Consider the following 27,351-nt stretch of genomic DNA (forward strand, 5'->3'; position numbering starts at 1 on the left):
GGCCATAAGGAACAGAAGAATCTTGTCAGCTTCATAAAACTTGGACCTTTTTGAACAACTGATGGGAATAATCATGCGACTGTTTTATTAATGAATTTCAGTATCCCTTTTCCAAGCTAATGTGCAGGTGTCATAATGTCATAACGACACTTGACCCACCCTTTGTTCAGGTCTGATGTCATTGTCACAGTGTCATCAAAGCTGCCTGTGCCATTTTTTAATGAGCACTCCTTTTTAGCTGATATCAGAGAAATATTGTCTGATATTGTAGCAAAGTTTCTTATGTCTTTCTTATTTATTAGGGTGGATAATTTGCATTTCACAAGAGAATGAAGAACTGATGCTCACCTCAAAGAATCATTAAACTACACTCAGATGTAGCAATCAAGTGCTCTTGTTGGCTGTACGATATGAAGAAGAAGAAGAAAAAAGATCAGTTTACAAATTTTAATGCATTTGCTAAGACCTTAAAGAAACTCAGATACAAAAACAACAACAACTCATCCATTAAACTTAAGAGTGATTTCACTCCAGAAAGATCCAGCCTGTCTGTGTCACATAGAAAGGGGCTAGATGGTTGGTTGTCTTACTGACTGACAAACTGTAGGAGTGCCAGTCAGGAGAGGCTTTTATGACACTATAGATCAAAGTCCACCTGTGGGCCTCAAACAACCATCAGTCCAGTGGGGCTGTTGGGTCTGCCTGCTGGCCTTTCTCCGCCTGGCCTGCAGTGTCTGTCTGGTCTACAGATCTCTGTGACAATGAAGATCAGGGTGGACTGACAGGGGAGTTCAAGCTAAGCCCCACCTGCCAGAATGGACCTAGCTGGTTATCAACCACAACTGCCGCAGCCTCTTGTCCACCGCCCCGACAACTGTCCAAACAATCTCTTCAATTTGGAGGGATCGTCAACATGTAAGTGTTAGATTTAAGTATAAATAAGTAGACATCAGACGCTACTGTTTGAACTTGCACATGGTTATCATGTATCTTTTAGTGCTCTGTTTTAAAGGTTGTGTCTGGAAATGCACATCATGTCTCGATACATGAAAAAACATTTAACACCTCCACTGAGAAATACAAGAGGAAAAAATACTTTGTAGGTGTTTTATCATTGTACTAGAGTTTTTTTTCATTTTAAAGACTGGTTCCAGTCGTAACCGGTGATATCTCATAATTATGTAAGGGTCATATCTATTATCATTGCCGAAGGAAATCAAGCAGGGTGATAAGGTACAGTCTGCAACAGAGGGATGGTCCTGTGTTGCTCTTTACTCTCTCAACATCAGCAATAAATAGCATTATTGTCTCTATGAACAGCTGATTGTTCACAATCACACCAATCTAAAAGTATGTGTTAGTTATTAATCTTCTTCAATGCCGTCTTAAAATATTACCAGCATTACTGTGTCATATTGTTGATTTCCAGCAAAAATAACGAAACACAATGGTGGTGTGATAATCCACACGAGGCTCTCAGTCTTCTTTCAGGGACACTTTTTAACTAGCCTCTGTGTCTGTCTCAAATGGACAACTCGGGATTTAAAGTCAAGACCAGGATTTATTTGTGTAAAACATTGTTGTGGTTGAATGAAAACTCTAAAGTTTTGTTTTGTTCATGCGAATATCTAATCATCCAATGACACATCAGCAACTCAACGCATTCAGCCATGTAGACATGGTCAACATGATCTCCTGAAGTTTAAACCAGGCACCAGAATGGGGAACAAATTGTGATTTAAGTGACTTTAAATGAGGAAAGATTGTAGGAATTTGTTAATCTGCTGGGATTTATACACACAGTCATCTCTAGAGTTTGAAAATAAATTAATAATTAAATATCCAGTGAGCAGTGGCCGGACAAGTCTGAAATTGAAAGTAACCACTAGTTACAACCAAGGTATGCACAAGGTCTTAGCTGAACATGTCAAACCTTGAACATACAACATGCAAAACCTGAAGCACATGGGCTACAGCAGCAGAAGCCCTCACCAGACACACATAACACCTAAAGAAGATGATGGGGAATGTCCAGTACAGTGATCGTGGTCTTGACTCACTTTTGCCCTGTCTTGGTCTTGGTCCTGCCTCATAGTACACTATAGTACACTCAGGTCTCAGTTGTGATCTTAAGTACAGCACAGTGGAAACTCTCACAATTATACCTTGTCTCGTCTTGTGCCACGCTGGCCGCGGTACAGTAGAAGAAGCTTGTGTCCTTACTTCCATTTGATTTACTGATAATTGTGGCATCCTTCTCCAGCTGAGGAGTTAAAGGCAGAGCCAAGTGGGAGACCAGATCCTGAGGAGGCTTGCCCCGTCTGTGGAGACAAGGTGTCAGGATACCACTATGGACTGCTCACTTGCGAAAGCTGCAAGGTAAACAACAGGGTTTGCATAGTTTATTGCAAATAATTCTTCTCCAGCAGCAACATTGTGCGTGTTATACATACCAATTTAGGGCTGCACATTATGGATAATCAATTGTTGATTATTTTGTTCTCTAATATGTAAAAAAAAAAAAAAAAAAAGTTGTTTAAAGTTAAATGCTTGTCCTAAAATAAATCCATAAATCAAAGATATTTCATATACAGCCATAGGGGGAACAACTGTTCACGTTTAAGAAGATTAAATAATAGTTGGAGATAAGTATGATCTATATGTATCATATATTTATCTGTGCAATGAGCAGAGAATCCTTCTCTGTCTGCAGGGATTCTTTAAACGCTCAGTGCAGAATAGCAAGCATTACACCTGTGCAGAACAGCAGAGCTGCCCCATGAACCTTTCCCAGAGGAAACGTTGTCCCTTTTGCCGCTTCCAGAAGTGTTTGGCAGTTGGCATGAAAAGAGAAGGTATACCCACCCTACACACAGAAATGTACACACATACATTTTTGTATTGGCACATGTATTTTCCTGCATTGCAACATGCTTTGACATGATTCTTACCCATGCAGCTTATCTAAGATGTCATAAACAAGTGCAGGTACTGCCTGCAACGTCCCAGATGACACGTACATTTTTATCATGTGAGCTCTTGACTCAATGATTTAAAAAATATTTCTGGCAGTGTCTGAATGAATTTGCAGTAATAACCTTCTTATTAGTTTCATGTCCTTTCAACAGCTGTAAGAGCAGATCGTATGAGAGGTGGCAGGAATAAATTTGGGCCTCTGTATCGACGAGACAGGCAGATGAAACAGCAAAGGGCTTATCTCCAGGCAGACACCGTTCCCCACAGGATTAAGATGGAAACTACACAAACACACCGAGCCACAGCTACAACTGACCACATGTGCACTTCGTTGTCCTCTGATGCTGTTCATCAACCCCACATGCATCCCTCTACAGTGGTGCAGTCAGGAGTGTCAATGCCTCTGGACTGCTTAGTGAACACAGACAGGATGACAACTCCTCCATCCTTGCCCTGTCCTGGACTTTACTACTGCACACTCCCTGGATTTGTCCAGGAGAAAAGAGAAATGGCTTTTAGCTGCAGCACAGCCCCTAATAATTATCCAATGCAGCCAAACAGTGCATTCCCACCAAAAGGCACATCAGCATCGCCCCCCACCTCAACACCAAGCTCAACCAACCCCCTCTCACAAGCTCTCACTCAAACCTCAGACACTGCCCACTCTGCCAATCATTCAACCAACTTCCTAAGTCAACTCCTGGAAGGAGAGCAGGATGAGAGCCATCTGTGTGCCAAGGTCCTGGCCAGCCTGCAGCGAGAACAGGCCAATCGAGGCAAACATGACCGCCTAAATACATTCAGCATCATGTGCAAAATGGCTGACCAGACTCTGTTTGGTCTTGTGGAGTGGGCCAGGAACACGGCTCTCTTCAAGGAGCTCAAGGTGACAAATCATGAAGTCTTGTGATGTAGTGTGGGAAATGTTAACGTCAGTTGTAGAAAGTCGAATGAGATCTGTGTGCACACCTATGGCATTTATGTCAGAGGTTGCAGCCTTTAATACGCTCCACCAAGGTGGTTTTGGTTTTTGCTACGTTTTACCTTTGTCACAATCAATTTTCTTGGATTATAGAATGTAGACCAGGGCTGTAGAGGGTCTTCTTTCATCAGAAGCCAGTCAAGAAAAAAAAAAAAGAAAAGTCCAACTTTTTGAGAAAAAGATATCAAAATAATAATGATATATGGAGTGATAAATAGTTCACAATATAAAGAAAAATTTGTCTCATAAAGATAAACTTTCAGAAATAAGTCACTATACCTGGTTATAGTGGCAGGCCACATAGTTCAAGTCTGAGTCCTCTGATGTAGACCTACTGTATGTAGAATACATTTTGAGATAAGATTTTGGTGGTGATTCAGATGCAGATTCAGAATTTTTTTTCAAAAAAACCCCCAAAACATTTAACCTAAGACTGGGGAGTTTATTGAAACTAGGGGCAGCTTGGTACTACTTTTTGTGTCCGATACCGATATCACAACCTTGAATTCCTACTGATACCAATGAAGTCTCTGTCCAATAGTCTTTTAACCCTTTTACTAAACTGTTACAAAAAGCCATCACATTTTCAACTCTCACGTCATGGCCACATGATGGTGGTGGTGGACGCCTAACTGTACTTATTGAAGTATTTATGTTGCATTTGAATTTTACCGTATTAGCTCATCCCTAATTGACTCAGTGGGTAACTAAGCAGCCATGGCGTAGGTTTGATCAACTTCTCATTCCTCACATAGGTGGAGGACCAGATGGTGCTGCTGCAGAGCTGTTGGAGTGAGTTGCTGGTCCTCGACCACCTGTGTAGACAGGTGGCCTACGGCAAAGAGGGATGCATATATCTGGTCACAGGACAACAGGTCAGGTTTTACACTTCACTCTGATAATGATCAAACATGTCTTTGGATTGTACTTGGTGTCAAATTGGATTGCATTTCTCTCATTCGGATTCAGATAGAGATGTCGAACATCGTCTCTCAGGCAGGAGTGACACTGAGTAGCCTGGTATCAAGGACCCAAGACCTGGTTTCCAAGCTGAAGACACTCCAGTTAGACAGACATGAGTTTGTCTGTCTTAAATACTTGGTGCTATTCAACCCTGGTAAGCTTTTACTTTTGAAAAGTGATACACTCGCACAGAGTATGTGTTTATGATAACTAGGCATGCATCTCTGTGCTCCAGATGTGAAACATGTGCAGAGTCGCAGGCAGGTGGAGCAAATTCAAGAGAGGGTCAATAGGGCCCTGATGGAGCACACCCAGCAGAGTCACCCAGGACATGCAGACAAGTTTGGCCAGCTGCTGCTTCGCCTCCCTGAGGTTCGCAGCATAAGTTTGCAGGTTGAGGAGTATCTGTATCAGCGCCATCTTCTGGGAGATTTGCCCTGCAACTCGTTGCTTGCCGAGATGCTTCACACCAAGCACAACTGATGCCATTAGGTTTTTCTTTAGAAGGGGCAATACTTACTGTACTTCATTCCAGTTCCACTTATCTATAGTATTAACACAGCCACAACACCCATTAAATATTTTTGGGCAGTATTGTTGTGATATTTCCGATCAAAGCCCTGCTGTGATGTTTTAATTAGCAGGAGGACCTGCTTTTCAAGGAAGGAAGAAAAACACTTGAATAAAGAAATGTGGTTTTGCACGTGTTGCCTGTGTGTTCTAAAATTCTACTAAGTGATGCTGATGCAAATGGAAAAAAAAACATTTGGGAACGTAAAAAAAAATAAATAACATAACGATGATTCAAAATGGAGTTTTATTTGTCTGGTCCAGTTGCAAGGATAGTTAGTTTATGAAATTAACACACACAATGTGCTGGCACAAACTTATCAACTAAAGAGGAAGAAATTAATGTGTGACTTAACGTGTGACATAACGCCTGAACCAAAAAAGACAGTAGAAACTGGAACTAAACATCAAATGAGACATCCAATGTAAACTGAATAAATACACCTAAGGGTGATGTGGGGATTTTAGGGAAGAATTGCACAGAATCAAAATATATTGTTACAAACATAAATACAAACAGCCACTTAGTTTATATGCACTCTAATTTAATTTACTTTACTTCTTTTGCACTCAACCCGTTTTTCACATCTCACTCCAACTGTTGGAGGCAGTCACAGCTGCTGGAGCAGACTGACAAGTTAAAGATGGCCATTGTCCCACAGATGTTGTGGTGGTTTTATCCTGATCAATCAAAAGTAAATGTATTGTCAAATGTGTTTACCAAAAGCATGGACTAAAAGAACAACAACAGTTTGCTGTTTACATTCCCACCAGTTACACAGTCTCTGGAGAATGTGGCCCGTTATAGTTCAGAACAATCCTTCAAAAGGAAAAGCCCTGTTTATATGCCAAGACACACGTATATTAGGAAACTGACTCATGACAACCTAAAGGATTTATGCATCTACAGACGAAATGCTTCGGAAAGCTTAAATTTGACAATTTCTATTTATTCTCATTCACTCTTTCTCATCTCAAACATACATCTCACTATTGGTCAAGCAGCAGGCTAGCTTATTCATAGCTTACAAAGGTCAATTTTTTACAAATCATTGTCAAAAAAAATCAAAGTAACTGGCATTCAGTATATTAAATTAGCATTGATTATCATTTTCACACAGAGCTGTATCCAGGTAATGGTAAACATGATAAAGCCCTCCTTCATGTTTCCAGCATTGTTTTTCAAGATCATACAACATTTCAATTCACCATGTCGAAAATGAGAAAGCTAATTTCATGGGAAAAGGTCAAGGCTTCCAAACGCTGAGGTGACTTGTCCAGCAGAAACATGTCAAATATTGTAAAAAATAAACATCCAGATGTCCACAGCTATAGGAGAGTTGAAGTAGAGTGCACAAACTATGGGGCAGTTTCTTGTGTAAAAAAACTGATAACCAGAGAAGCCACCGCCACCAGTGCAGCCCACAGAGGAACCACCCCACTATGGTGTATTCAGGTCCTGAACAGCCAGTACAAACACCCCTGAATGGAATGAGTGGTTAGTGTGTACCCTACATTCATATGAGAGCAGTTACCTGCTGTTGATTTACAGCTGAATCTCCTATCAAAACTGAGCCAATGGCCCTCAGCAGACGGTAGAAAGCTAGAGCTCAAAGAAAAGGCAACAAAAGGAAAAGCAAGCATGATTGAGAAAAGGAAAAACTACTCAGGCCCAAAATACTGTTAAGTGGGCAAAGGCAGTATGGTTGTTTCCGCTTAAGAATCGCCAAAAAAAAAAAGCAGGGTAAGGCAAGCAATGGGGAAAAAGGTACAAAGGTAAGACAATTCTTCATCTATTACATTTTACAATCTGGGGACTAATCAGAAGATAATAAACCTACTGAAACTACAATGGCTGAATGTATGAGTGATTGGCCCTTCCTCTTGGCATGTAGAGTTAACTGGATTGTCCTTGGGGTCCACACTGATATGTCGGTCACTGTGCACACTGTTCACCTAAAAGCAAAATCAATGACCACAAGTGCTGCACTGGCCAAACTAAAGGACAGTCCGAGTCTAGTTGGGAGACAGTTCCCTGAAAGATATGATCACTATCAATCTTTTTTATGTCTTTATTTGGGGGTGCCAAGCTTTTTGGGAGTTCCTGGGCGCTTTTGCCAAAAATGGCCAGGGATGGTGAAGGCATCAACGCTCATGGACATGGTTTTGGACGGGATGGCCGTGAACTGTTTGCGGTCAGAGCTGTATTTGTAAATGGATTCTACCATCTCAGGTGAGATGATGCGGGGGCCAATGCCAGTGAGCCGTTCCATCTCCTCAGTTTCAAGGTTCATGGTGTAAACTGCTCTGAATTGGCAGCTGGCATCTCTGAAGAGGATGAGAAAATGATTGGCAGCACACTTCTCCATTTCCTGTAGAGAGAGAGAGAGAGAAAGAAAACATTAACCTTTATTTGTAAAGCTCATGCACAAATCACAATTTGCCTCACGGGGCTTAACAAGGTGTCCTCCTCGATAACCCACTACAAGAAAAACATTGCATTTGAGTTGTTGTTTTTTACATTTGAGGGAGGTGGAAAAGTTGGCATACAACTAAATGTAAAGAAGTTCAATGGATGGCACAGAATGAGATGTTTTATGATGTTTTAGCACTTACAAAAAAAAGGGTAAAACAAAGGCTTAGTGGTCTTTATTTGTGTCATCAAGTTGCACCTTATCCTTCTTCTGTAGTCACCTGATTTTTTTCCCGCCTACAATAGTGATTACCCCAGCACACCAACTCCCAGTATTCGCTTAAAAGCAGTGGAAGAAAATGTACATAAATGCACATTTTCTTCAATTAGACCAGGGAAGAGTCATCTGTTACCTATCTGAAATGGACTTCTCTGTTGGACTTTAACAAAGCAAAGTGGCTTACCTCTACAATCTTGTTTTTCTGTGGTTCATTGACCTTGCCAGCCAGGCAGCAACGAGTGATAGCATTATGAATGATGAACTTGTTGGACTTAAAGCTTGGTTCCTTGTACAGCTTTGGTCCTGTCAAAATACATAGTTTCCATCATCGAGGACATCACATACGCAACATAATAACTGCACTTACTTTTTATTGTTTAAAACAAAACTTGCTTAATTGGGAACATAGTCACCGACCTGTGTATTCTGGGATTGAGGCCGGGGAAGAAATAGTGGAGCCATTCTCCCAGTCCTTCTCTCCATTCAGAGCAATCGATCGACCTGGTGATCTTTGCCGAGAAGGAGAATGCGAACGGCTACAGACAATCAAAAATGATTTTGAAGAGAAAGTCATTAATTAACCTTGGTGATGTGTTCACATGTGTGTTTGGCCAAAGTAGCAGTGAAAGGAACAATCACACCATCTGTATTTGGTATAAGGTCATACCAACAGAAAATACACTGATGACTCTTAATCCTTTTGACATCACCTTCTATAAAAAATTATTAATAATTACTGCATGATATACTGTTAATGTAATCTTTCATTCATTTCACTCCACTGCACAATGGTTTAGTCTTGTATAATATAACAATCATGTAGCTCTATGTTATCATAGCAATTCTACTAATGAGATGTGAAGGCATTTTGCATCTTTGGGCTTTTAAATGACACAATTATTTTGCTATATTACTGCATGTATACGCCACTGTCAATGGGCAGGTTACCTGGGAGACTTCCTAACAGACAGACCTCCAGAGTCATTAGCCATGGAGGACAGGTTCATGGATGAGTGGGAGTATACTTTGTTCAGCTTGGTGCCTAGATGAAGTAAATGTGAAAAAATATATTGAAACAAGGGATTTTAAAAGATGGAAAATAAAGACAACAATCACTGAGTGTAAATATAACATGTGCTTACCCATGAAACCCTTTGCAGGGCTATGAGAGAGCCCAGAGTCATCCCTGAACACAGTCTTGGGTCTCTGCTTCTTGACACCACGAACTGTGGTGGGTTTCTGCCTCAGCACCTTGTCTAAGTCTTCCATGATCTTCAGCTGTTGTCTCCTTTCATACTCCTGCCTTGTGAAATCTCCTCTGCGGTGGGGAGTCCCTTCTACTGGGGTGCTTGATGCTGGAGGGGTGCCTGGGGTCTGAGGTCTGTCCTCACTCTTGTTACCCCAGCCCTCAATCGTCATCCACTGGGGCTTGCTGAAAGTCAATAGAGACATTGTATAAAACTAATCTGAATTATAAAGCACATGCCTCATGTGGAGTATAAAGCAGTAGAGGATGGATGGATGGTGCAAAAACATGACTACAGTAATGATCAAACCTCAAGGTATTTGACCATTGACAAAATGCTACAACAAAACAAAAAAGGATCTCACTTTGATTCTTTTGCTTTTTCTTGCTCAAGTTTACGCCTTTTCATCTCATCTGCTCTCTTCTGTTGTTTCTCCAGCAAAGCTGCTCTTCGCTGAGCCATCTCATCCTCTGGTCGCTCCTTGTCATCCTTAAAGTGAACACAGAAATACAATAGTATTTACATGGTGACCTTACATCAACATTTATTTTAACAATAATGTATTATAATTATATATATTTTTTTTTACAATGACTAAGGTGTTTTAATAATTAAATGTAGTAATCAGGCACCCACCTTGAAAAAGAAACCAACCCCTCCTTTCAACTCTGGCTCTGTCTTGTCACTCATTGAGTCAAGGAAGGAATCAGGTAAGTGGTCATCCTCCTGCCCATCTTCCAGGGCAGAAAGTGAGATCTCAATCAGGCTACTGCGCTTGCCATTCAACATCCCTGCAGGGGCATCACTCTCAAAGGAGCACTCTGATGGGGCACCAGAGCTGCAGCCCCCACCTGCAACTCCGTCCCTCTTGGTTGCATGACTAAGCAAAGAAGCAGTCTCCAGGTCCATGCTAAATATGCTTTGGTCATCAATGGAGCCTACCTCTGATAGGGAGTCATCTATGATCTGATGTGGAGTTGGGGTAGGGGTTGGTATAGGGGTAAGTGTTGGTGTGGGAGTGGGAGTTGGCCCAGGTGAGCGCAGATCATCTAGGCTGCCAGAGTCACCAATGGAGAATGAAGATGAAGTCTGGACTTGGGACTGCCGCAGATTTACTCGACGAAGGTGAGGGATGCGGTCCACATTTTGATGTGGGGTGAGAACCCTCGACAGGGTTGTGACCCTAATGTCCGGGGGGCGACTGTTTTGGTGGTGTTTCGGGCTTTTAGGGGGCACAGATTGGGTTCTACGATGGACTTGAGGTGATTTGGGAGGAGTGCTGTAGTTTGTGATTCTGCGTGATGGAGACGGAGAGGAGGAGGCTGAATTTAAATTTCGGTTAGATTCTCGAGACATGCGTGGAGGGGCTGGGGTGGAGGTTTTTGGGCTGGGTGGAATAACCCAGGATTTGTTGTTGGAGGATGTGGGTTTTTTCTTGATTAGGTGGTTCTGCTGTTCAGTCAGCCGCTGCATGTCACTTTGTAGGGAGCTAAGAGCAGCAGTAAGCTTCGATACAGCATTGTTATAGTCTCCTAGCGGAGCAACCGTTTTCTCAGGAGTGCCAGAGTCCTTATCCCCTGGTGTACCCGGCTTTTCCTTAGAGTAACTGAACTGTTTGTTGAGCGGAAGTCCCCCTTTGACATGACCCTCATCCTTCACTGAAGGGTGCTGTTCATCTTGGTCCTGCTGGACTTCTGCCTCCATGCGAGCTAGCCGTTCTTCCAGTGTTAAGCGAGAGAGGTCTTCTTCTGTGGATGAGGTGCTGTCCTTGCCATTCCCTCCTTCCCCTTCACCTTCATCCTGTTCCTTCTTTAACTGCAGAAATGCACTCTTACCAAGTCTTTGCCGGTGCTTGGCAAAAATGGCCTCAATGCGTTTCTTCTGGGCCTCGATAGCTTTGCGCTTTTCTTCAAGTCGTGTTCCCAGCTCAGACATCTCATTATTGAGTTGTGGGCTCTTGCTTGGACTTTCCTCAGACTTTTTTGCCCATGTAGTTACCTGAAGAGAGGAAGGCTCCTTGGCTTTGGGAGAATCCATAATCTGCTTCTTTTTGCGCTCTGCAAAGCTGGTCAACTTCACACCACTGTCAGACTCCTCTTTGCCATGGCTCCTAACAGAGTAAGCACTAGCAGCTGGTGTGGCTGGAGTGGACTGTGCCTTAGGCATGTCCTCTGATGCATCTGAGTCCACACTGCCATCTCTCAAGACTGAATCATCATCTCGTGAACATTCAGAAGTGTTCCTTGTGCGAGTGGGCTGCCTGGGTTCTCCTGTAGGCCGGTGCATCATTCCTGAGTGTGTTGGGGCAGAGCTGCTGATGGGTGCTAAGTTATTAGTATGTCTTGAACTAGCTGGGTCATCAGGAGAGTGGAGGTAGAAGCCATCAGGAGCACCATCTGGGTGTAAGCGAGGCTCCATCTTGTTCTCGTTGTGGATAATTTGTAGAGCCTCTTCAATGGTAGGAAGCTCTCCTGTTTCATTCCCTAAAAGGCTATTCTGATCTTCCAACCGTGGAATATTGGGAGTCTGGGTGGCCCAGGAGGCTCTCTGTGGGCCATTGGAGCCCAAGGGCTTGTTAAGCAAATTGCTGATGTCTTCAGGAGGGGTATAGGGAACCCGGGTTATGTTTTGGGCTGCTGGGTTGAGTTGGTCTGAGCTCACAGAGCGTGTTATTACAGGGTTGCCCATTACAATGTCTACATCACTGTCCAGGCCAAAGGGAATGCTGAAGGAAACTGCTGACAAGGGGCGGCTAAGGGGGAAAAAAAAAGTGAGTTAAGTACAAGTACAATGTTGACAGTGACAAGTACCAATGACAGTGCTACTGAGTACATTTGTTTTACCTGAGTGATTTTTTGCTCCACGTCTTTCCAACTCCTTCTATATGAGACATTGAGGTAGACTGAGTCAAAGATCCTGAGTGCAATAGGATACACAGACATGTGAAGGCATGCACACAACACAGGGATACACACCACAAAGGGATACACCTAACAGCACACCAATAAAAAGAACAAGAACATTTTCAAAAGTCTTTAAAATTAATAAAATTAAGAAAAACAATTTCATACAGCATGAAACACAATGGAGACATGCACAGGCATTGAGGGAAATACATGTTACCCTAATGGAGAATGATAAAAAAAAAAATGAAAACAGAGTGGCTTATTATGGAAGATGGTTTCAATCTTACCTAATGCAGGGGAGGAGATGGGGAGGAAAGGCTTCTTGAAGATAGAGGGGGAGGAACTGTAAGGCATTGGAAAAAAAGTTTAAGCAAGTGCATCTAATAAATATGCCAGACTACTATAAAAGCAAAATAATGATCAGAGAGCTTCTATACCTGTTGCCACTTGGTGTTACTGGTGCAGATCCATCTAACAAAAACAAACAAAGAGCTTGTATCTAACAGATATGTCATATTATGGCCTTGCAGGATTGCATCACAGTATTTAGAAAGCACCACATACCTAATGTGTCCACTGGCTGAACAAAGTCCGGTCTTTGCAATTCAAACCAGCTAAGCAGTTCTGCAAGGAAGCTCAGCCAGTTGAGCTAAAAAAAAAAGAAAAAAAAAAAAAAAAAAAAGGAGTACAGGTATTAGGAAGACAATACTGTGCAAAATACTTATATACTATATATTTATTATGCATCATTCAGTTGACCAATGATTGGACAAATTAATGTAAGTACCTCAAGCTCCTGTGGAGTGTATAGCATGTCTTCCAGTGCCATGTGACAGCAGCATTTTAAACAGCTGTCACAGAATTCCCGGATAAACTGCAGGTTGTACAGGCTGTCTGCTACAGATATGGAATCCTTCATACAAACATCTTAAAAAGAGAAAAAAAAGATTGTTTAACTAAGCTTGCATTTTCACTCTTGATGTTAGTTGGTGGTTTATGTGAGTCTTGGTACCTTCAAGTCTTAATAGGCCAGGGCAATAGTAATGAATGACAGCAGCAACAGCACATCCACTGGACAAGTCCTTGACTTCATTCACCAAGGGAAAGATGGCCTTTTGTTTGGACTGAATTTTATCCTTCCTGTAGCGGAGCTAAAAATATCACATCAAAAACACAATCAAAAACTGCAGTTGGACCTTAAAAATGTTTATGTATTAAATATTTTGGACAGCAGTTAATGTTGAAACCAAAATCAGTGTTTCTCACTCATGTCAATGTTAAGAACATTTATATACATGACACAAAATGTTACAAAAAGGTGAGAAAGAGGACACATAAAGGCCATGCTAATGTGTACAAGAGACAGATTAGAATGATGAGATCCAAAGGGAGTGCCTTATTTAGAGCAGACAGGAGCAAAGTTTTGTCAGAAAAAAAACTGAAGGTAGGTGAAGATCTTGGGAGGCAAGGAGAACAAGAAATATATGGAGGAAAATATGTTTCAGGTACAACTTAAGTAAATAAAAAACAGCATACTGTCAGCAGGGACCAGCTGACAAGGAGAGTCTGTTAACCACCTCAGCTTTTCACACACAAACAAACACCTCTTACACACAACCAGAGGAACCAGTTGTACATGTTCCAATTGTGATTCATGCAACACTCGTGTTTTTCGACAAACAGTCCCTTCCACACTCCTGTCATGCCCTGCCTTATGACATTTATGCTGTGACATCTGTCGTGCAATTTAGTACAGCCTAGAATGTGAGGCACACTGGCATTCTCAAACCAATATATGGAGGGGAAAAAAACACACCTGACCATCAGATATTTGCTGATAAATTTGATGAAGACACTGGAGGGATGGAGGGACAAGGGGAAGGAGCAGAGGAAAGGAAGGAACTTACAGGAACAAGTTTCCAGTACCAGCGAGTAGGACACTGTTAGAGAGGAGGAGGGATAGGACATAAAGAAAGACAGGGACATGGAAAACAGGAGCACAACAAGAGGTATTAAGCCCATAGTGGAAGAACTAGACAAAGAGAAAGGGTTGAGATGGTAATTTGTTGGCATGATGTGACAACCTTGTTGACTGAGCAGCGAGGCTGCCGTTAATATATTGCATTAAATTATACTTAATTTGGTTGTTGAATGAGAATAGATGAGGACGGGCAAGTGCAGCAAAAACAACAATATAAACAGACTACTGCTTTTTTATTGCAATAAATGCATAATCTGAGAGAGATCATGAATGTTTGGATAAAATAATATGTGACAAGAGACACAAATAAACTGGCTTTATAAAACCAAACTCACAGAGGGCTGAAGAGGTTGAGGTTCTGTAGCCTGAGATGAGTCATTCTGGGATCCTTCAGTAAGTTCTCGGAGTTTCTGATTTAACTGAAAATAATGGAGATCTGTACTGAGTATGACTGTATGTGTTGACATATTAATAAAACAAAAGATTACAGGATTACAGCATTATACTTTCTGAAGCTAAAAAGACACTGGGTCATCTAAACAGCTTAGGATGTTTGAACAATAACACATTTCTGACCAGACCCAAAAAAAGATGTGTACATGAATCAAAAGTGCTATCCATCTGACTCGCTCCTTACCTCGTTAACCCAATGAAGCAGAGCCTCCTCCCATCTGGTAGATCTACCCAGCAGCTCAGCAGAACCACATGTCTTCACCGCAGTCACCGTCTCCATGGCTCCCACTGCCATCAGGGCATCTATCACCACAAGGTGAGCACTCTGTACCAATCACGTGGAAGAAAGAAGAGGAAGGGTCAGGGGATGGACCAGTCACAGCAGAAGCCAGAGAGTTCAACAACATAAATCAATTACAGCTAACACAATAACGCAGGACATAGACATTTCCTCCCCACTTGCAGGACACAGATCACCTCTTCATGTTACAACACTACCAATACTTACCAGCAGAATCCTCTAGAGGTCACTAGAAACCAGCTGTGAGTCAGCAGAAACACTAACAAGAGTTCTCAGCAAGCAAACACACACACACACATCAGTAGTTGTCAGTGAACTCTGGACCTGTGTTTGTACAATCATTAAATCATTAAAGAGGCAGTAGACCAATAACATGTTAACACGTGTGTTTCTGGTCCATCCTCCCCAGCATTACAGGGCAATACTGCTTCATGACTCATGTGCATGACAATCAGTATAAAATGAGGTGTTGTTACAGAACACCAGGAAGCACAACAAAGAAGAGTATATAGTATATCCTTTCTCTATTTTGGATGTATAAAGTGTTTTTGTCAGACAACAAAAGGGCTGTAAAACCTACTTTTTTGCCAATAATCAAACAAAAACACTCTTACTTAGTCATTCCTAAGCACATGTGTTTACACATTTATTCAGACATGAGACCATTACTGTGTTCTATCCTACTACCAGAGCCTATTAAAATGTACCACCAACGTTATCAGCACAGTCGGAGTGAATGGCTTAATTCTATAAACTTGTTAGCTCATTAGAAGTTGTGTTCCATCCATGCCACAGAACTGAAACCAACAGTTCTTAAAATGTCAAACCTCCATGGTGCTCCAAACCATCATAAAGTCTTTGTATTTAATGTATGTCTCACTCTCCTCTAACTATATAAACTATAGTTGTCATCCAACAGCAGCACCGGGGGCCCCTTGCCTGACTACTAGCTAATGGCAACAAACCTCTTAATTAATTCTGACCTATGGAGGGTACAGGCAAGTCACAAACAACACATTCTTGTGAAGGGGCCATTCCACAATCACTAATCTTCAGTTCTGAGCCTAATCTGTGCAAATCAGCGCCTGTTCCCTTTACTACTTACAAATTCCACTTTAGAGGCCAGACATTCTTACTCTTACCTCTTACACTTCCCCTCACTGGGAGTGATGGCAGTCAAGCTGCATGCATGAGCCCTGTCTGATGTCTGCCTATTCAACCCTGATGTAAAGTGCTGACCTGGACAGAGCCAGGGATGGTTTCGAACACAGCAGGCTATAACAGCAAAGGCTTGTCGGATAGCATTGGGTCAAGCTCTCTGGATGTGCTGCCGTTAGTGGCTGGAAGCTGTGAGGCTTTGGCTGCAATATCATCTAAACTCTGCTGCCAGGACTAGAACTGCTGCTGACATGTTGTATCTTCAGTGGAAATGTCTGCAGTACAAATGATCTGATCTGCAGCCTCACTGTTTTTTTGGTATGACAACTAGGCTTAACAAGAATTCAATTGTAAATAAAAGTTTGGTGAATATACAAATTCATATACATGTTTAACAATGCTAACAATGTTATGCTTGTCTTTACAAAATGAAGAAACAGATCTTGATCTCAAAAAGATATCCTGATTAAATTAAGTTACTAATATATCAGAGTGCAATGTCTAGCAATATCCTGCCAGATGCTGTGTTTGAAACACTAAAACAAAGTGATTTAAGGTAGGTATACTTTTGCATTTAGCCATGAAGTGTAATCACAGGTTGGCACTATGGGAGACAGGATGACAGAGAGAAAATAGAAATGAACAAAGGAGAATGATAGAAGCGGAGAAAGTGGCCAGTCCTATTGTCATATTGTACACTGGTTATTCAGAGGAGATAAAAAAAAAAAAGCACAGGGGAAGGATGGGTACTGCTGGTGGTGTTCCCTTTGCAGACCCAGGAGAGCTTGCTAAGCTAAATTGCTAGTCAACCTAATGAGAGGGGAGAGAGGAGCAAATCAAGAACACACAGCACAGACACTGCCAGATCACCATAACAACCAACTAGCTGACCCACAATGCATCTCAACACAAGCCTGACCACAAAACTGCTCCATCGTCTGTTCACAAACATCCAGACAGTGAACAGTTCAGACAACAAACCAGCATGTCAAAGAGAAAAAACTAAGTCAATATTTCATGAATAAATAAATAAATAAATGTATGGCCCTATTTCAGAAATGTGTTTACATAACAATGTCGACAATGTATCAGAATTAGTTTTTATTTGCCCACACCAATTAGTGATCATGAATTTGACCTGTACCTTTAACCCATCCTTATTACACACCAGTAAGGAGGCAGCCGGGGCAGGAATAGACAGCAGCAATTATCTGCACACAGGGAGAATCCGTCCTGGGATTTGAACCGGTGACTCTCGGATTATGGGCCCAATTTATTTTCTCTCATCCATGGGCTGCCTTAAAGTAAGTGAGATTACAATGAGGGCAAAACCTGATTATGTCTGAAAAATTACTTAACCCCTCCCCCGCCCACTACACCGCCTGGTTCCTACTGGGGGGGGGCACACAAGGGGATCAGGCAAGTCTGGGCCCCCAACATAGGAAAATGCACAGGAGATTATATGAACAGTCATATGGACAATCATTCTGTTTAAGCAGGGAGAACCAGTAGTTTAGAGATTGTAAACATAAGGTTAGATGTTTGATTAGATCAGCAAAGGTCCAAGGCAGAAAAAATAGTTTGATGGCTTCTGATAGCTTGCCACTTCCATTTTCAACTAAGCTTCCATGAGCAGAAACATTCCAGTGTGTCAGTATGGTTTAAGTGTCAGTGCCCATCTAAAACCAACAATGAACCCAAAGAGGGTTAGCAGCATTATGGTTACATGACTGATTTTGTCAACGTGGGAACAGATTCTTCACCTGTTTCCAGCACCATCAAAATTAGCATGTTTGAAATGAATAGTATATGGCAATGTTCTCCGACTGTATCGTAATACAGTAGTTTCATAAAATTAATTACAGGGGGGATGTTGTCAGAGATGTTGGGTGCAGGGTGAGTCAGTGGTCATTTCCAGCATGTCCTCTAGTCATGGATGATGAAGTTGACTCTGGATGGCATACTATCTCTAATCTTTACAGATCTTTATCCTTAATCTCAGGAGGGATGGGGGTTGAGTTACAGAGTAAAGACGACCACAGGCTCCTTTGCTGATGTCCACTTCAAAGAGGCCCAAAGACCTACAGCCCTTTTTTCAGGATTGATCTCACTCTGGGCTTAGTAAATTGGCCAAAAATGTTTCATCACAAAAAAATTCAAATCAGTCAATGTTGATAATCATGTCAGATCAATAAAGATGGAGTCTTTCCCAGGAATGAAAGAATTCTATTAGACAAAAAAACAACAATCACTAAATAAACAGAGAACTATTTCACACATTTGGAGTAAAATATTAATATGTGTAATATCTCAAAATTTGTTTCCACAATGGCGTATTATATCGATATACACTGAACCATTGTCATATTGAATAAATTCTTACCATGATTGTTCATGAATTATTGCCCAGCCCTTCTTTCACCTGGGTTTGAGTTATTCATGCTTTTAAATAATACTTATATCAAAATTCCAACACACATAACAAGTTTAGAGTCTTATTTAATTAACGTGTCCTGTTGTTTTCAAAGCTAATTTTATGAAAAGTCTTTATTTTAGACTTGACCCAATTATTCCATAAAATTTAGAAAGAACTAAGACTTAATACCATTTTTTTCCTCCTGTACATTCAACTATGAAGTGTAAGTTATTGAGGACAAATACAGTGGGAAAATCTTTACACTGTGGCAGCTTGATGAAAAGATTAGTGTTGAAGTAGAAAGATGACCTACAACGCATTTCTGTTTTGCCCTACTTTGATCATAGCACCAACCGTGTAATGTTATAGAGAGCAGGTCACTGGCACGTTATTCTGACATGGGTGCAGCAAACCAAGCAAACAAGAACAGTTTTGTAGATTAGATTAAATCTACATCCATGGATTCATACACAAGCCAAACTTAATAATTAATAGCAATGATTACAACAACATATATGATCAAACAACTGCATTTCATCAGCAGTGTGTGGTAGACAGTAGTGTGCAAGTGTCAGCAACAACCAGGACTCAACCTACTTTAATATAAACCTACTATGTTCACCTCTTGCTTGACATAGATGTGAAGCTACAATATACAGCAGTGTTGCAGCAGAGTGCTGCTGCTGCCGCCCCAAAGCTGTTTACTGGCCAAGACCCCATTGATGTTCCATCCTTTAATGCCACTGCAGCATGACCCAATTTCCTTGCATGCCACACTGTAGGTACAGTGCCAGTCAGTGGCAGACAATCTCAGGGTGCCGCAAAGTGCCAAGCAGGGACCGGAAAGCAAATAAAAAGCACAGGAAATGGCAAGTGCATGCAACAGTAACAACCAAAATAGGTTGCATGGTGGTCCATACTCTGCCCTGGAAGAAATATCCAGCACTATGATACATGGATTCAGACCAGTTCATTTGCACAAAGTTAGAGGAGCATCAAGTAATAAGCCATCCATCATGGTCCATCATTACTATAACTACAACATTTTAAATGTGTCATCCTTGTAGTTTCTTTCAAGAATGAAAGCCTTGATGTTAAGGTGGGAATTCCACATCTGTCACTGCAGTAGGTGAACTGTCAAAAGGCAGGTGTGTTTTTGAAAAATAGTCCTGCCTAAAAGAACTGAACGATTTCACATTCAGTGGATGTGGAAGGGGCATGTGACATGGTCACATTAACATTCATTTTGTCATATTATTTGAAGCAACGCCTCAAAAGTGCATGAGCAAACATCCAAATTGTCATACCAGCAAGCTCATGCACACGATTTCTGTGCTAAATACTAAAATACAGTCACATCAATACAACTACCAGCAACAGCAGTACTGCATCTGCTGCAATAGTAGTAGACAGCAAAGTAGTGCAAATAACACTACTCAAACAGATCCCCAGGAACTCCCTATGTAGCATTCACAAGAGCTTGTGTGAGCATGTATCAAGACTCCTGGGAAATTGCAGTTGTAAAATGCCCCCCTCTGTTATGATTGTTAAGAAAACTAGATTATCTGTAGGTTTTCATGTTCAACAGCTTCGTACTACATTTGGCATTTGTTTGCAAGCATGAGAGAGTGAGAGTGAGACAGAGCAATGTATTGTGGACAGCAGAGGGCTAAAAGGTAAAACCAGTTTCTCTTGATTTTACTCACTAAGCCAGTGTATTCTCTCAACACAGTATCTAATGTTTCACCTGAACTGTTTAACCATTGTTCCCATCTGGACCATCTATTGTACCTAGATTCTCCCTCCCTCTCACACCCTGGAATTAAAATAGTCTTCCCTTGTGTCACCATTACTGCCCCAGCCCTAATTCTTACAGCTGGATCAACTCATCCTCTCTGATCAGCTAGTGGCAGCATAGGAGGATGGGGGTGGAGTTGAACGAGTGGGGGTCTTTTTGATGTCCTTTAATCCCTAGAATCAAAGCATAAACAAGCCTTCCATATGAACAATCAAACCCAAACAACTATCCCTGCCTCTCTGCGGACTCCTGGATAGCAGAGTGTCTGGTTTCACTTAGAGCAGACATTCACCTCTTAGCCTGATAGACAAACATAAAGCAGTTTCTACTCAAACAACAGTTCTGACATGTTCTTCAATCAATCCATCCATGCTAGACACCAATCACATCACCGTCAGATTGGTGTAACATCAACACTTTTGTGTGTACATTTAAAGTGATCTAATAAATTAAATTGGTTAGTTTCTACATGAGCATGACAGTTTTACCATTTTGAAGGGTTTATGGCGGAGGTCTGCATCAGTCACTAGTGTGTCCTTGTCTTTGAGTAAGCATTTCTTAGTGAGGAGCTCCAGCAGGGAAACATTGTCTTTAGGCTGTGACTCGGCTTCGGTGCCCCTCCGTAATAGGCTGTAGGTGCGGCAGTAGAGTTCGGAGGACTGCAGAAGGCGCGTGACTGGTGGTTTAAGGTGCTCCTGCTCGTACTGGTCACAGTAGAAAGGATCACGCAGCTCTGCAGGGACATTCTCTGCCAAGAGAAAAAAAATACAGACATTAAAAAGAGCAGTGGTGTCACTGAAAGACAGTGAAAGGTTATCCCAAACAAGCAAACTTCTGCTAGTTCAGTGGTTCAAGAACACAACAGGTAAATAAACAGTGGCTATAAGTCTGAGTATAACAGCAAGCAGAAGGTTAGTGGGTCATGTCATCATTTCAGAGGCCGACATCAATTTTACAAGTTTCTCTGCCTCTTCAATGACTCTTGCTCTATTTGTTCCTGAAAGAGATTCATATGCCAATCTCAGAATCAGAAACCAGCAACTTAATCTCCTACGAGAAAGTGTAGGAATGAAATATTACTATTAGCAGCTGTTAATGAATCAGTTAAGACTGGACTTTCTGTGAATAAATTGGCACTGCCTTAAACATTATCCTAAAAACAAACATTTGTCACACCCTCTGTGAAACTGGTTTCTCTGCATCCAGATCAAGCCAGGAGGAAACTCAACAGCCCATCGCTCTGTGTAAACATACAGGAAAACATCTCAGTTTTAAAGGGCCTTTCGGGGGGTGACAATGACTATACTTAACAGAGAAACTGTAGTTGCTAAAGGGAGGTGTCCGTTTGTTGTGGTATCATCATAATGCTATATAACAGATTCACTGATATCAGACAACAAAACACCCAGCTTACGGTGTTAGACAATGCCCAATTCTCCATATCTCCATGACTATAGACAATACTGTCACTCAGTAACACCACATGGTCAATGACTGAGAGCAAAGTCAGCACTGCTCAGTTAACTGCTGGAAAAAAAACAGTGTGACACACCAACTAAAATGCACCAAGCAAGTCCTGAGTTCATGAAATTCTATTACACTACAGTTGTCCTAGTTACCATGAGGACATGTCGAACAAAAAGAAAAACTTCACCAGAAGGCAAAGCAGAATGCAAATACCTCAACTCTGAGATGAGAGAGATCGATACAAGCATGATTTCCCTATGGGACTGTCTGGGCATGAATAATGGCATGGTGTGTCACATACAATACATTGCAATGAACAACTGAGAACAAATTTCAGCTTCTATACACATTTTTCCACATTAAAAATAGCAGCGATCGCTGGACAAAGGGCAACAACTTCATAAAATCCTAAAATAAAATGACAAAGTGAAAAACAAAGGACAAGATGGCCTTTTCACTGAGAATCCTCCATTATTGTGACATCACTACAACTCCAGGGAAATGTTTAAATTGAAAACAGAAGCTTGTGTGTGTTTGCATTGCAACACAAATGACAGCCTCTGTCACTTCAACAGGTTATGGGGTCAGCATTTATCTACTGGACTGAGTTAAAAGCCAAATGTGCACAAAAATGATTACAGTTAACACATTATTATACAGAATGACCAGGAAGATAAGTAGAGAGTTGAAAATAAACATTTAGTGAGGAGATTTTGGCCCAGAGACTAAATCCCAACCACCTGCAGGAGACCTATGCTGGAGCTGACCATGACCTCTTGTTTTTTTGTGTGGGAGAGGTTGTTTTTTTCTTAGAGCAGTGTTTGTCAAACCTTTTACATAAGCAGCCATTTTTTAAAGATGGCAAACTGTGACCCATATCACAATATAAATTGTGACAAGAGCATATTTGTGCTTGATGTAGCAACTAATTCAATTAATTTCCAAGAGATGCTTGGTACGTTAATTAAAACTTAATTTATTTATGCATGTCATTTAAAACATATTATCCACAACAACCCATCTGTGGGTCTCGATACAGTCATTGGAAATTATTCTTCAAGAGCACAGCCACACTGTTGATATAACCACAGTAGGAAACTGGAAAAGACCAGATCAATATTTCTGTGATGGACCATTTTGCACTTTTTTTTTTAAAAAGATTACTCTTACCATCGTGGTCCAGCTGTGTTAGGTGCCCTGAGTGTACTGACCTGCCTTGTTAATAGGCTGCTGATAACAGACTGACTGATTGCTAGCCTGCAAGTCATATCAAAGACAATACTACACATGTCCCACAGTAATCAGCACAAACACATCCAAACAAAAACAGCCTGAACTCAGTCACAGTTTTAAACCAACCAAGACACCACATTTTCCATTTAGATTAGATTGTGTGTAAAAAAAAAAAAAAAAAACTAGCTCTCTATGATAACATAACACAGCAGTTTGCAAATACTGTTGGATTTGACCATCTCAAGTGTCAGGGTACTTACTACAACCCTTCAGGAACTCTTGCACCATTTAAATATTTTATAAAAGCTAAAATGTGAAGATGTGTACAAGGTCATTATATAAGTGGGAAGTTGACAAGATGAGTTCAATAAATCAGCAAACTGCAAATTAACAAGGTAATCTTCATAAACTGAGAAATTTCACAGCACATGCTCTGAAGGAACCACACATTACATATCCCATCTCTCTTTATACATTAACAGGTCCCCTTAACATACAGAAGTCATAACAGCTGTGTCCTGAAACACATCACCACATGCAGCACTCTAATATGATTTAAACACAGTCGCCTTAAATTACATTACAGTGTCGGTGTACACAGAAGCACATCCTGAAAACAGTATGATTACATCACAGTGTATAGGTTTTGAACACTGGATTTGAGAATGACAACATGTGCACTCAAACACCATAAATGTCCTCACTTTGGACAACAACTTCCAACCAGATCTGTTTATTTTCTGTAGGTTACTGTGATCTTTGGCCTCTCTGTGTGGTGTGACAAGCGACTTATCTTACATTTAGACATCACACTGTCTATATACACACTTCAAACTCAGTAAATATACAGTATAAAAGGTTAACCCGGAGGTTTCCTACAGTGCACCAATGATACCTCCTTCTTCTTAAGCAAACACCAATAGCAAGAAAACATCCTCCGAAGGTCCTTGTCCCTTGTTGACTCACCATAGTTACAATGATTGGGAGAGGATGAGTAATCAGTCCAATAGGATTTCAGTATATGATCCAAGCAGCTTTGTAGCTAGATGGGGCAAACGAATTGAAAAATCACAGGGTTTTAATCATGTCCAAAGTGAATCAGGATTAAGCGAGTCTGGCTTCACAGCTAGGGAAAAATGTGAACCGAATGCAAAAAAGAACTAGGTGTTAAAACTAGGCCATAGACTATTTTATATGAGGTAAACATGTTGTTTACAATACCCATGAACTCAAGGAAGGAAGAGCGTAACAAAATTGTCATAATTGCTCTTCATGTCATTCTCTGAGAGCAAGTCTCTCCCAAACCTACAAACAGGCAAATCAAGAGATTCTCGTCTCATTCCAATGAAAAGGTACAAACTAGTTTGACTCAACCTCAAATGATCCGTCATGTCATCTGTCACGGCAACAACAAGGATAGATCATAAATTACATCATTGTTTTACCAATTGTCACCGTGTGTGACTATTATAAACAATTGTGAAAGTGGAGCAAAAAGGTCATTACAGACCGTTTCAGTTCTAAGCAGCAAACACATACACAGCATTAATAATATTAACTGTAGAGCTAGATGTCAGTATGTACACCAGCAATTGCTAAATCCGGAATCATGTAATTATGACACTGCTTGCTCTTCAATGGTATTATTATGAAAGTCTATAGGGGGATGTAAAGAACATTATTTCCTTGGGTGGATGAGAGTTAAGTGTTTGCATGTCATAGAGTTAAGAGAATCTGACAAGATTTATTCACTATGTTTAAAAATTGTTGCAGTTTGACAACAATTAAAAGATGGTTGTCTTACCATAACAGGTTTGTTCTTGTAAAAGATGAAAGGAACAACTTGTGTTTGTGTATTTAGTTTGCTTCATCCTCCAGCCTTGAAATATTTGTTGTGTTAATGTTGGTATTTCAGTCCTTTAAGCAGCTTTCAGATTATCATGATGGCACATGGACTGATTTTAAAGTAGCCTAGAGGTTGTCTTTCAATTCATGGCACTAGGCCCATAGCTCCCTTTAAAGCAAAAACCTAACATTTATACATTTTTCTCATCTTAAATAAAGTCCTGGGGTGAGTTTTATTTTTTGACCAAGATTAAAATGGTGCCTATTGTCATTTGGTGTTAATTGACCTAGAAAGAGCTGGGTACCAGATGACCCCTCTGCACTGATCTGCTAGGCTGAGTTTCTGGGAAGAGACATGGTGATGTCATTTTGACTTTGTGGGAAACTATCAGCGAAGGCCATTGGGTTGATTAAAACTAAATCTGCACATCAACAGTCGGTAGACATTTTTGTAGCTTAGCATGGATGGTGACTTTGACCAGAGGGTGTGGTTGAGGTGCTTTACAGAGCACACTGAAGTAGCAGCAGCCTGGAGCCCTAGGCCTAGAACTTGCCTAGGATTGTGTAACATGCAAGTCATGTTGTTAAAGTAAAACAGAAGTCACATTACACCCCATACCCCCCAAAAACTGTCTATGTACAAAACATTAGTCCAGCTGACTATGTATTGTTACAGGTACCACTAAGGGATGGGAATCCTGCCCCTTCTTTCTTTCTTGTCTTGTGCTGCTCAAGTAAATATAATCAGTATTACTATTAATCAGTGTCCTTGTCATATCACTATTCTGTTAAAAGGGACTGAGACTAAAGGGAACATGTCAACAGGACTGTTCTGGTGTGAGATCTAATCTTTATGGATAGGACCCTAAAACAAAGAGACATGTTATCCCTTCAGGGTCAGAGCTGACTCCACTAGGACTTGTCCAGATACTATGATGCAAATGCTAATTCAACCACATCTTTTTTCCTAGGAGTGTGTGTCTGGGGGGTTGTAGAACACTGTAAAACAGAGCACAGTAATAGATTCCCTGCAGTAATTTGATAGATCATTTTAAAAACTGGTGTTCATAAGAACAGCAGGGTTAAAACCATACCCAGCAGCATGCAATTTCTGCCCACAGCCTGGCGGCCAGAAATACGACAAAATGGGTTGGAGTGATAAGGCCTAGGGTGGAGGCCTGTTTCTGTGAAACACACACGCATACCTATAATATGTGAGCACCCATTGACTGAGAACAAATGACATGTGTCAAACAAAATGCACACAGCGCACTGCCCCTCCACCCGCAACCCTCCCCTCCTTCATATGCTCTTTGTGCTGAAATTCGCTGAGCTGTACACACACACACACACACACACATACACTGCAGCTGCCCTACATGCATGTGCAGAATATAAACATATATGAAAACAACAGGAGGACAGTGGTCAGCACACGCTATCGCTCTATGAATAACACCATAACTCACCAGGCCTGCAGCCTCGACTGAAACCTACCTGCAGTGCCGTAAGACTTTGCCAACAGCCACCCGACACTTGCGCAAATTTTTGCTTTAGTACAGTCGTACAAGTCCAATGGCTTTGCATCTGGGACCACAAAAGTCTTCCTCATGGTAGGAGAGTCCACCATAGTGAGTCTGTGCAAAAATTAGGAAGCAGTTTTTACACGACCGTACAAAAATGTTCAAACAATCATCCTTTCGGGAGACAACTCCACACGACTGGAGCTTGGATTACGGATGTGGGGATACGGTTGTGTCGGGAAAAAAATATCCGGCTCGGCGTCGTTTCAGGCCGGTGAAAGTCCTGCCCCGTGTTGTTAGGAAAATAAATACCGGTTAAACTACTCCTTGCGACCAGAAAAGGGCCCGACAAACCGGCTTATAACTGAAAAACCAGACTACTCTTCTTCTTTTGCCCCTCTTGATCCGCATTGCTGTGTGCCCAATCCACTGTATGGAGCTCTCAGAGAGAGCCCCGTCGATGACTGACGACCAGGTGCGCCACACAGACGTCACTCACTCACCCAGCAATCCAATAGGAATCGAGCCTGAGAAAAGAAGGCGGGATTTAGCTGCATGGAAAGCAGACAGCAGCCGTGGAGGTGAGGCGGGATTCTTCCTACAGGTGCACGAATGCCAGTTTGTTTGTTTGTTTTGTTTGGAAAGGTCAAATACTAGCATAAGTGAAAATAGTTTTCAGGAATATTTCTTTACATAAACACGGAAGAAGTATTCAGATCCTGCCATGATCACAATATGAGAACATCCCAATATAGGTGTTGGAAGCTAAATGTACATGATTGAAAATACTATGACCAAAACTATGTAGTTGAATAATTGACCATATTAAATCTGACCAA

At 41.3% G+C, this 27,351-nt stretch overlaps 2 protein-coding genes across 6 annotated transcripts; one reads left to right on the forward strand and one right to left on the reverse strand.

Annotated features, from left to right (window-relative positions):
* The first annotated feature begins 283 nt into the window (after positions 1-283).
* nr5a5 (nuclear receptor subfamily 5, group A, member 5) lies at positions 284-5,731 on the forward strand. 2 transcript variants are annotated; one of them, XM_058652702.1, is made up of 8 exons: positions 284-915; positions 2,264-2,379; positions 2,714-2,855; positions 2,960-3,031; positions 3,129-3,862; positions 4,714-4,833; positions 4,928-5,075; positions 5,157-5,731. In XM_058652702.1, exons 1-8 carry the CDS (start codon positions 816-818, stop codon positions 5,402-5,404), a joined length of 1,680 nt encoding a protein of 559 aa, XP_058508685.1. In that variant the 5' UTR covers positions 284-815; the 3' UTR covers positions 5,405-5,731. The 2 variants fall into 2 exon arrangements, with proteins under 2 accessions (XP_058508685.1, XP_058508686.1); XM_058652703.1 differs by lacking the exon at positions 2,960-3,031 and having other exon boundaries at positions 288-915.
* Positions 5,720-26,979, reverse strand: camsap3 (calmodulin regulated spectrin-associated protein family, member 3). Of its 4 annotated transcripts, none has more exons than XM_058652701.1 (18): positions 26,487-26,979; positions 20,933-21,192; positions 14,956-15,096; positions 14,654-14,737; positions 14,245-14,277; positions 13,350-13,488; positions 13,125-13,264; positions 12,902-12,986; positions 12,775-12,808; positions 12,625-12,680; positions 12,275-12,308; positions 10,068-12,183; positions 9,796-9,920; positions 9,327-9,616; positions 9,133-9,226; positions 8,602-8,720; positions 8,369-8,487; positions 5,720-7,863 (listed from the first exon to the last, which is right to left on the reverse strand). In XM_058652701.1, exons 1-18 carry the CDS (start codon positions 26,617-26,619, stop codon positions 7,564-7,566), a joined length of 4,302 nt encoding a protein of 1,433 aa, XP_058508684.1. In that variant the 5' UTR covers positions 26,620-26,979; the 3' UTR covers positions 5,720-7,563. The 4 variants fall into 4 exon arrangements, with proteins under 4 accessions (XP_058508684.1, XP_058508683.1, XP_058508681.1 ...); XM_058652700.1 differs by having other exon boundaries at positions 12,275-12,311; XM_058652698.1 differs by having other exon boundaries at positions 12,275-12,347; positions 26,487-26,978.
* Between the last annotated feature and the right edge of the window lie 372 nt (positions 26,980-27,351).

This window comes from Solea solea, chromosome 16 (genome assembly GCF_958295425.1).
Source record: "Solea solea chromosome 16, fSolSol10.1, whole genome shotgun sequence".
NCBI classification, from domain to species: domain Eukaryota; kingdom Metazoa; phylum Chordata; class Actinopteri; order Pleuronectiformes; family Soleidae; genus Solea; species Solea solea.

What these genes read in the sequence shown, in the direction of transcription:
- camsap3 (XM_058652698.1), bottom strand. Translation starts at nt 26,619, where the DNA reads ATGGTGGACTCTCCTACCATGAGGAAGACTTTTGTGGTCCCAGATGCA. An exon ending in CATCTCCTCCCCTGCATTAG is followed by an intron (nt 12,348 to 12,624) that starts GTAAGATTGAAA and finishes TATTGCACTCAG; the next exon opens with GATCTTTGACTCAGTCTACC. An exon ending in GAAAAAGCAAAAGAATCAAA is followed by an intron (nt 9,617 to 9,795) that starts GTGAGATCCTTT and finishes ATTGACTTTCAG; the next exon opens with CAAGCCCCAGTGGATGACGA.
- nr5a5 (XM_058652702.1), top strand. Translation starts at nt 816, where the DNA reads ATGGACCTAGCTGGTTATCAACCACAACTGCCGCAGCCTCTTGTCCAC. An exon ending in AGTTGGCATGAAAAGAGAAG is followed by an intron (nt 2,856 to 2,959) that starts GTATACCCACCC and finishes TTACCCATGCAG; the next exon opens with CTTATCTAAGATGTCATAAA. An exon ending in CTCTCTTCAAGGAGCTCAAG is followed by an intron (nt 3,863 to 4,713) that starts GTGACAAATCAT and finishes TTCCTCACATAG; the next exon opens with GTGGAGGACCAGATGGTGCT.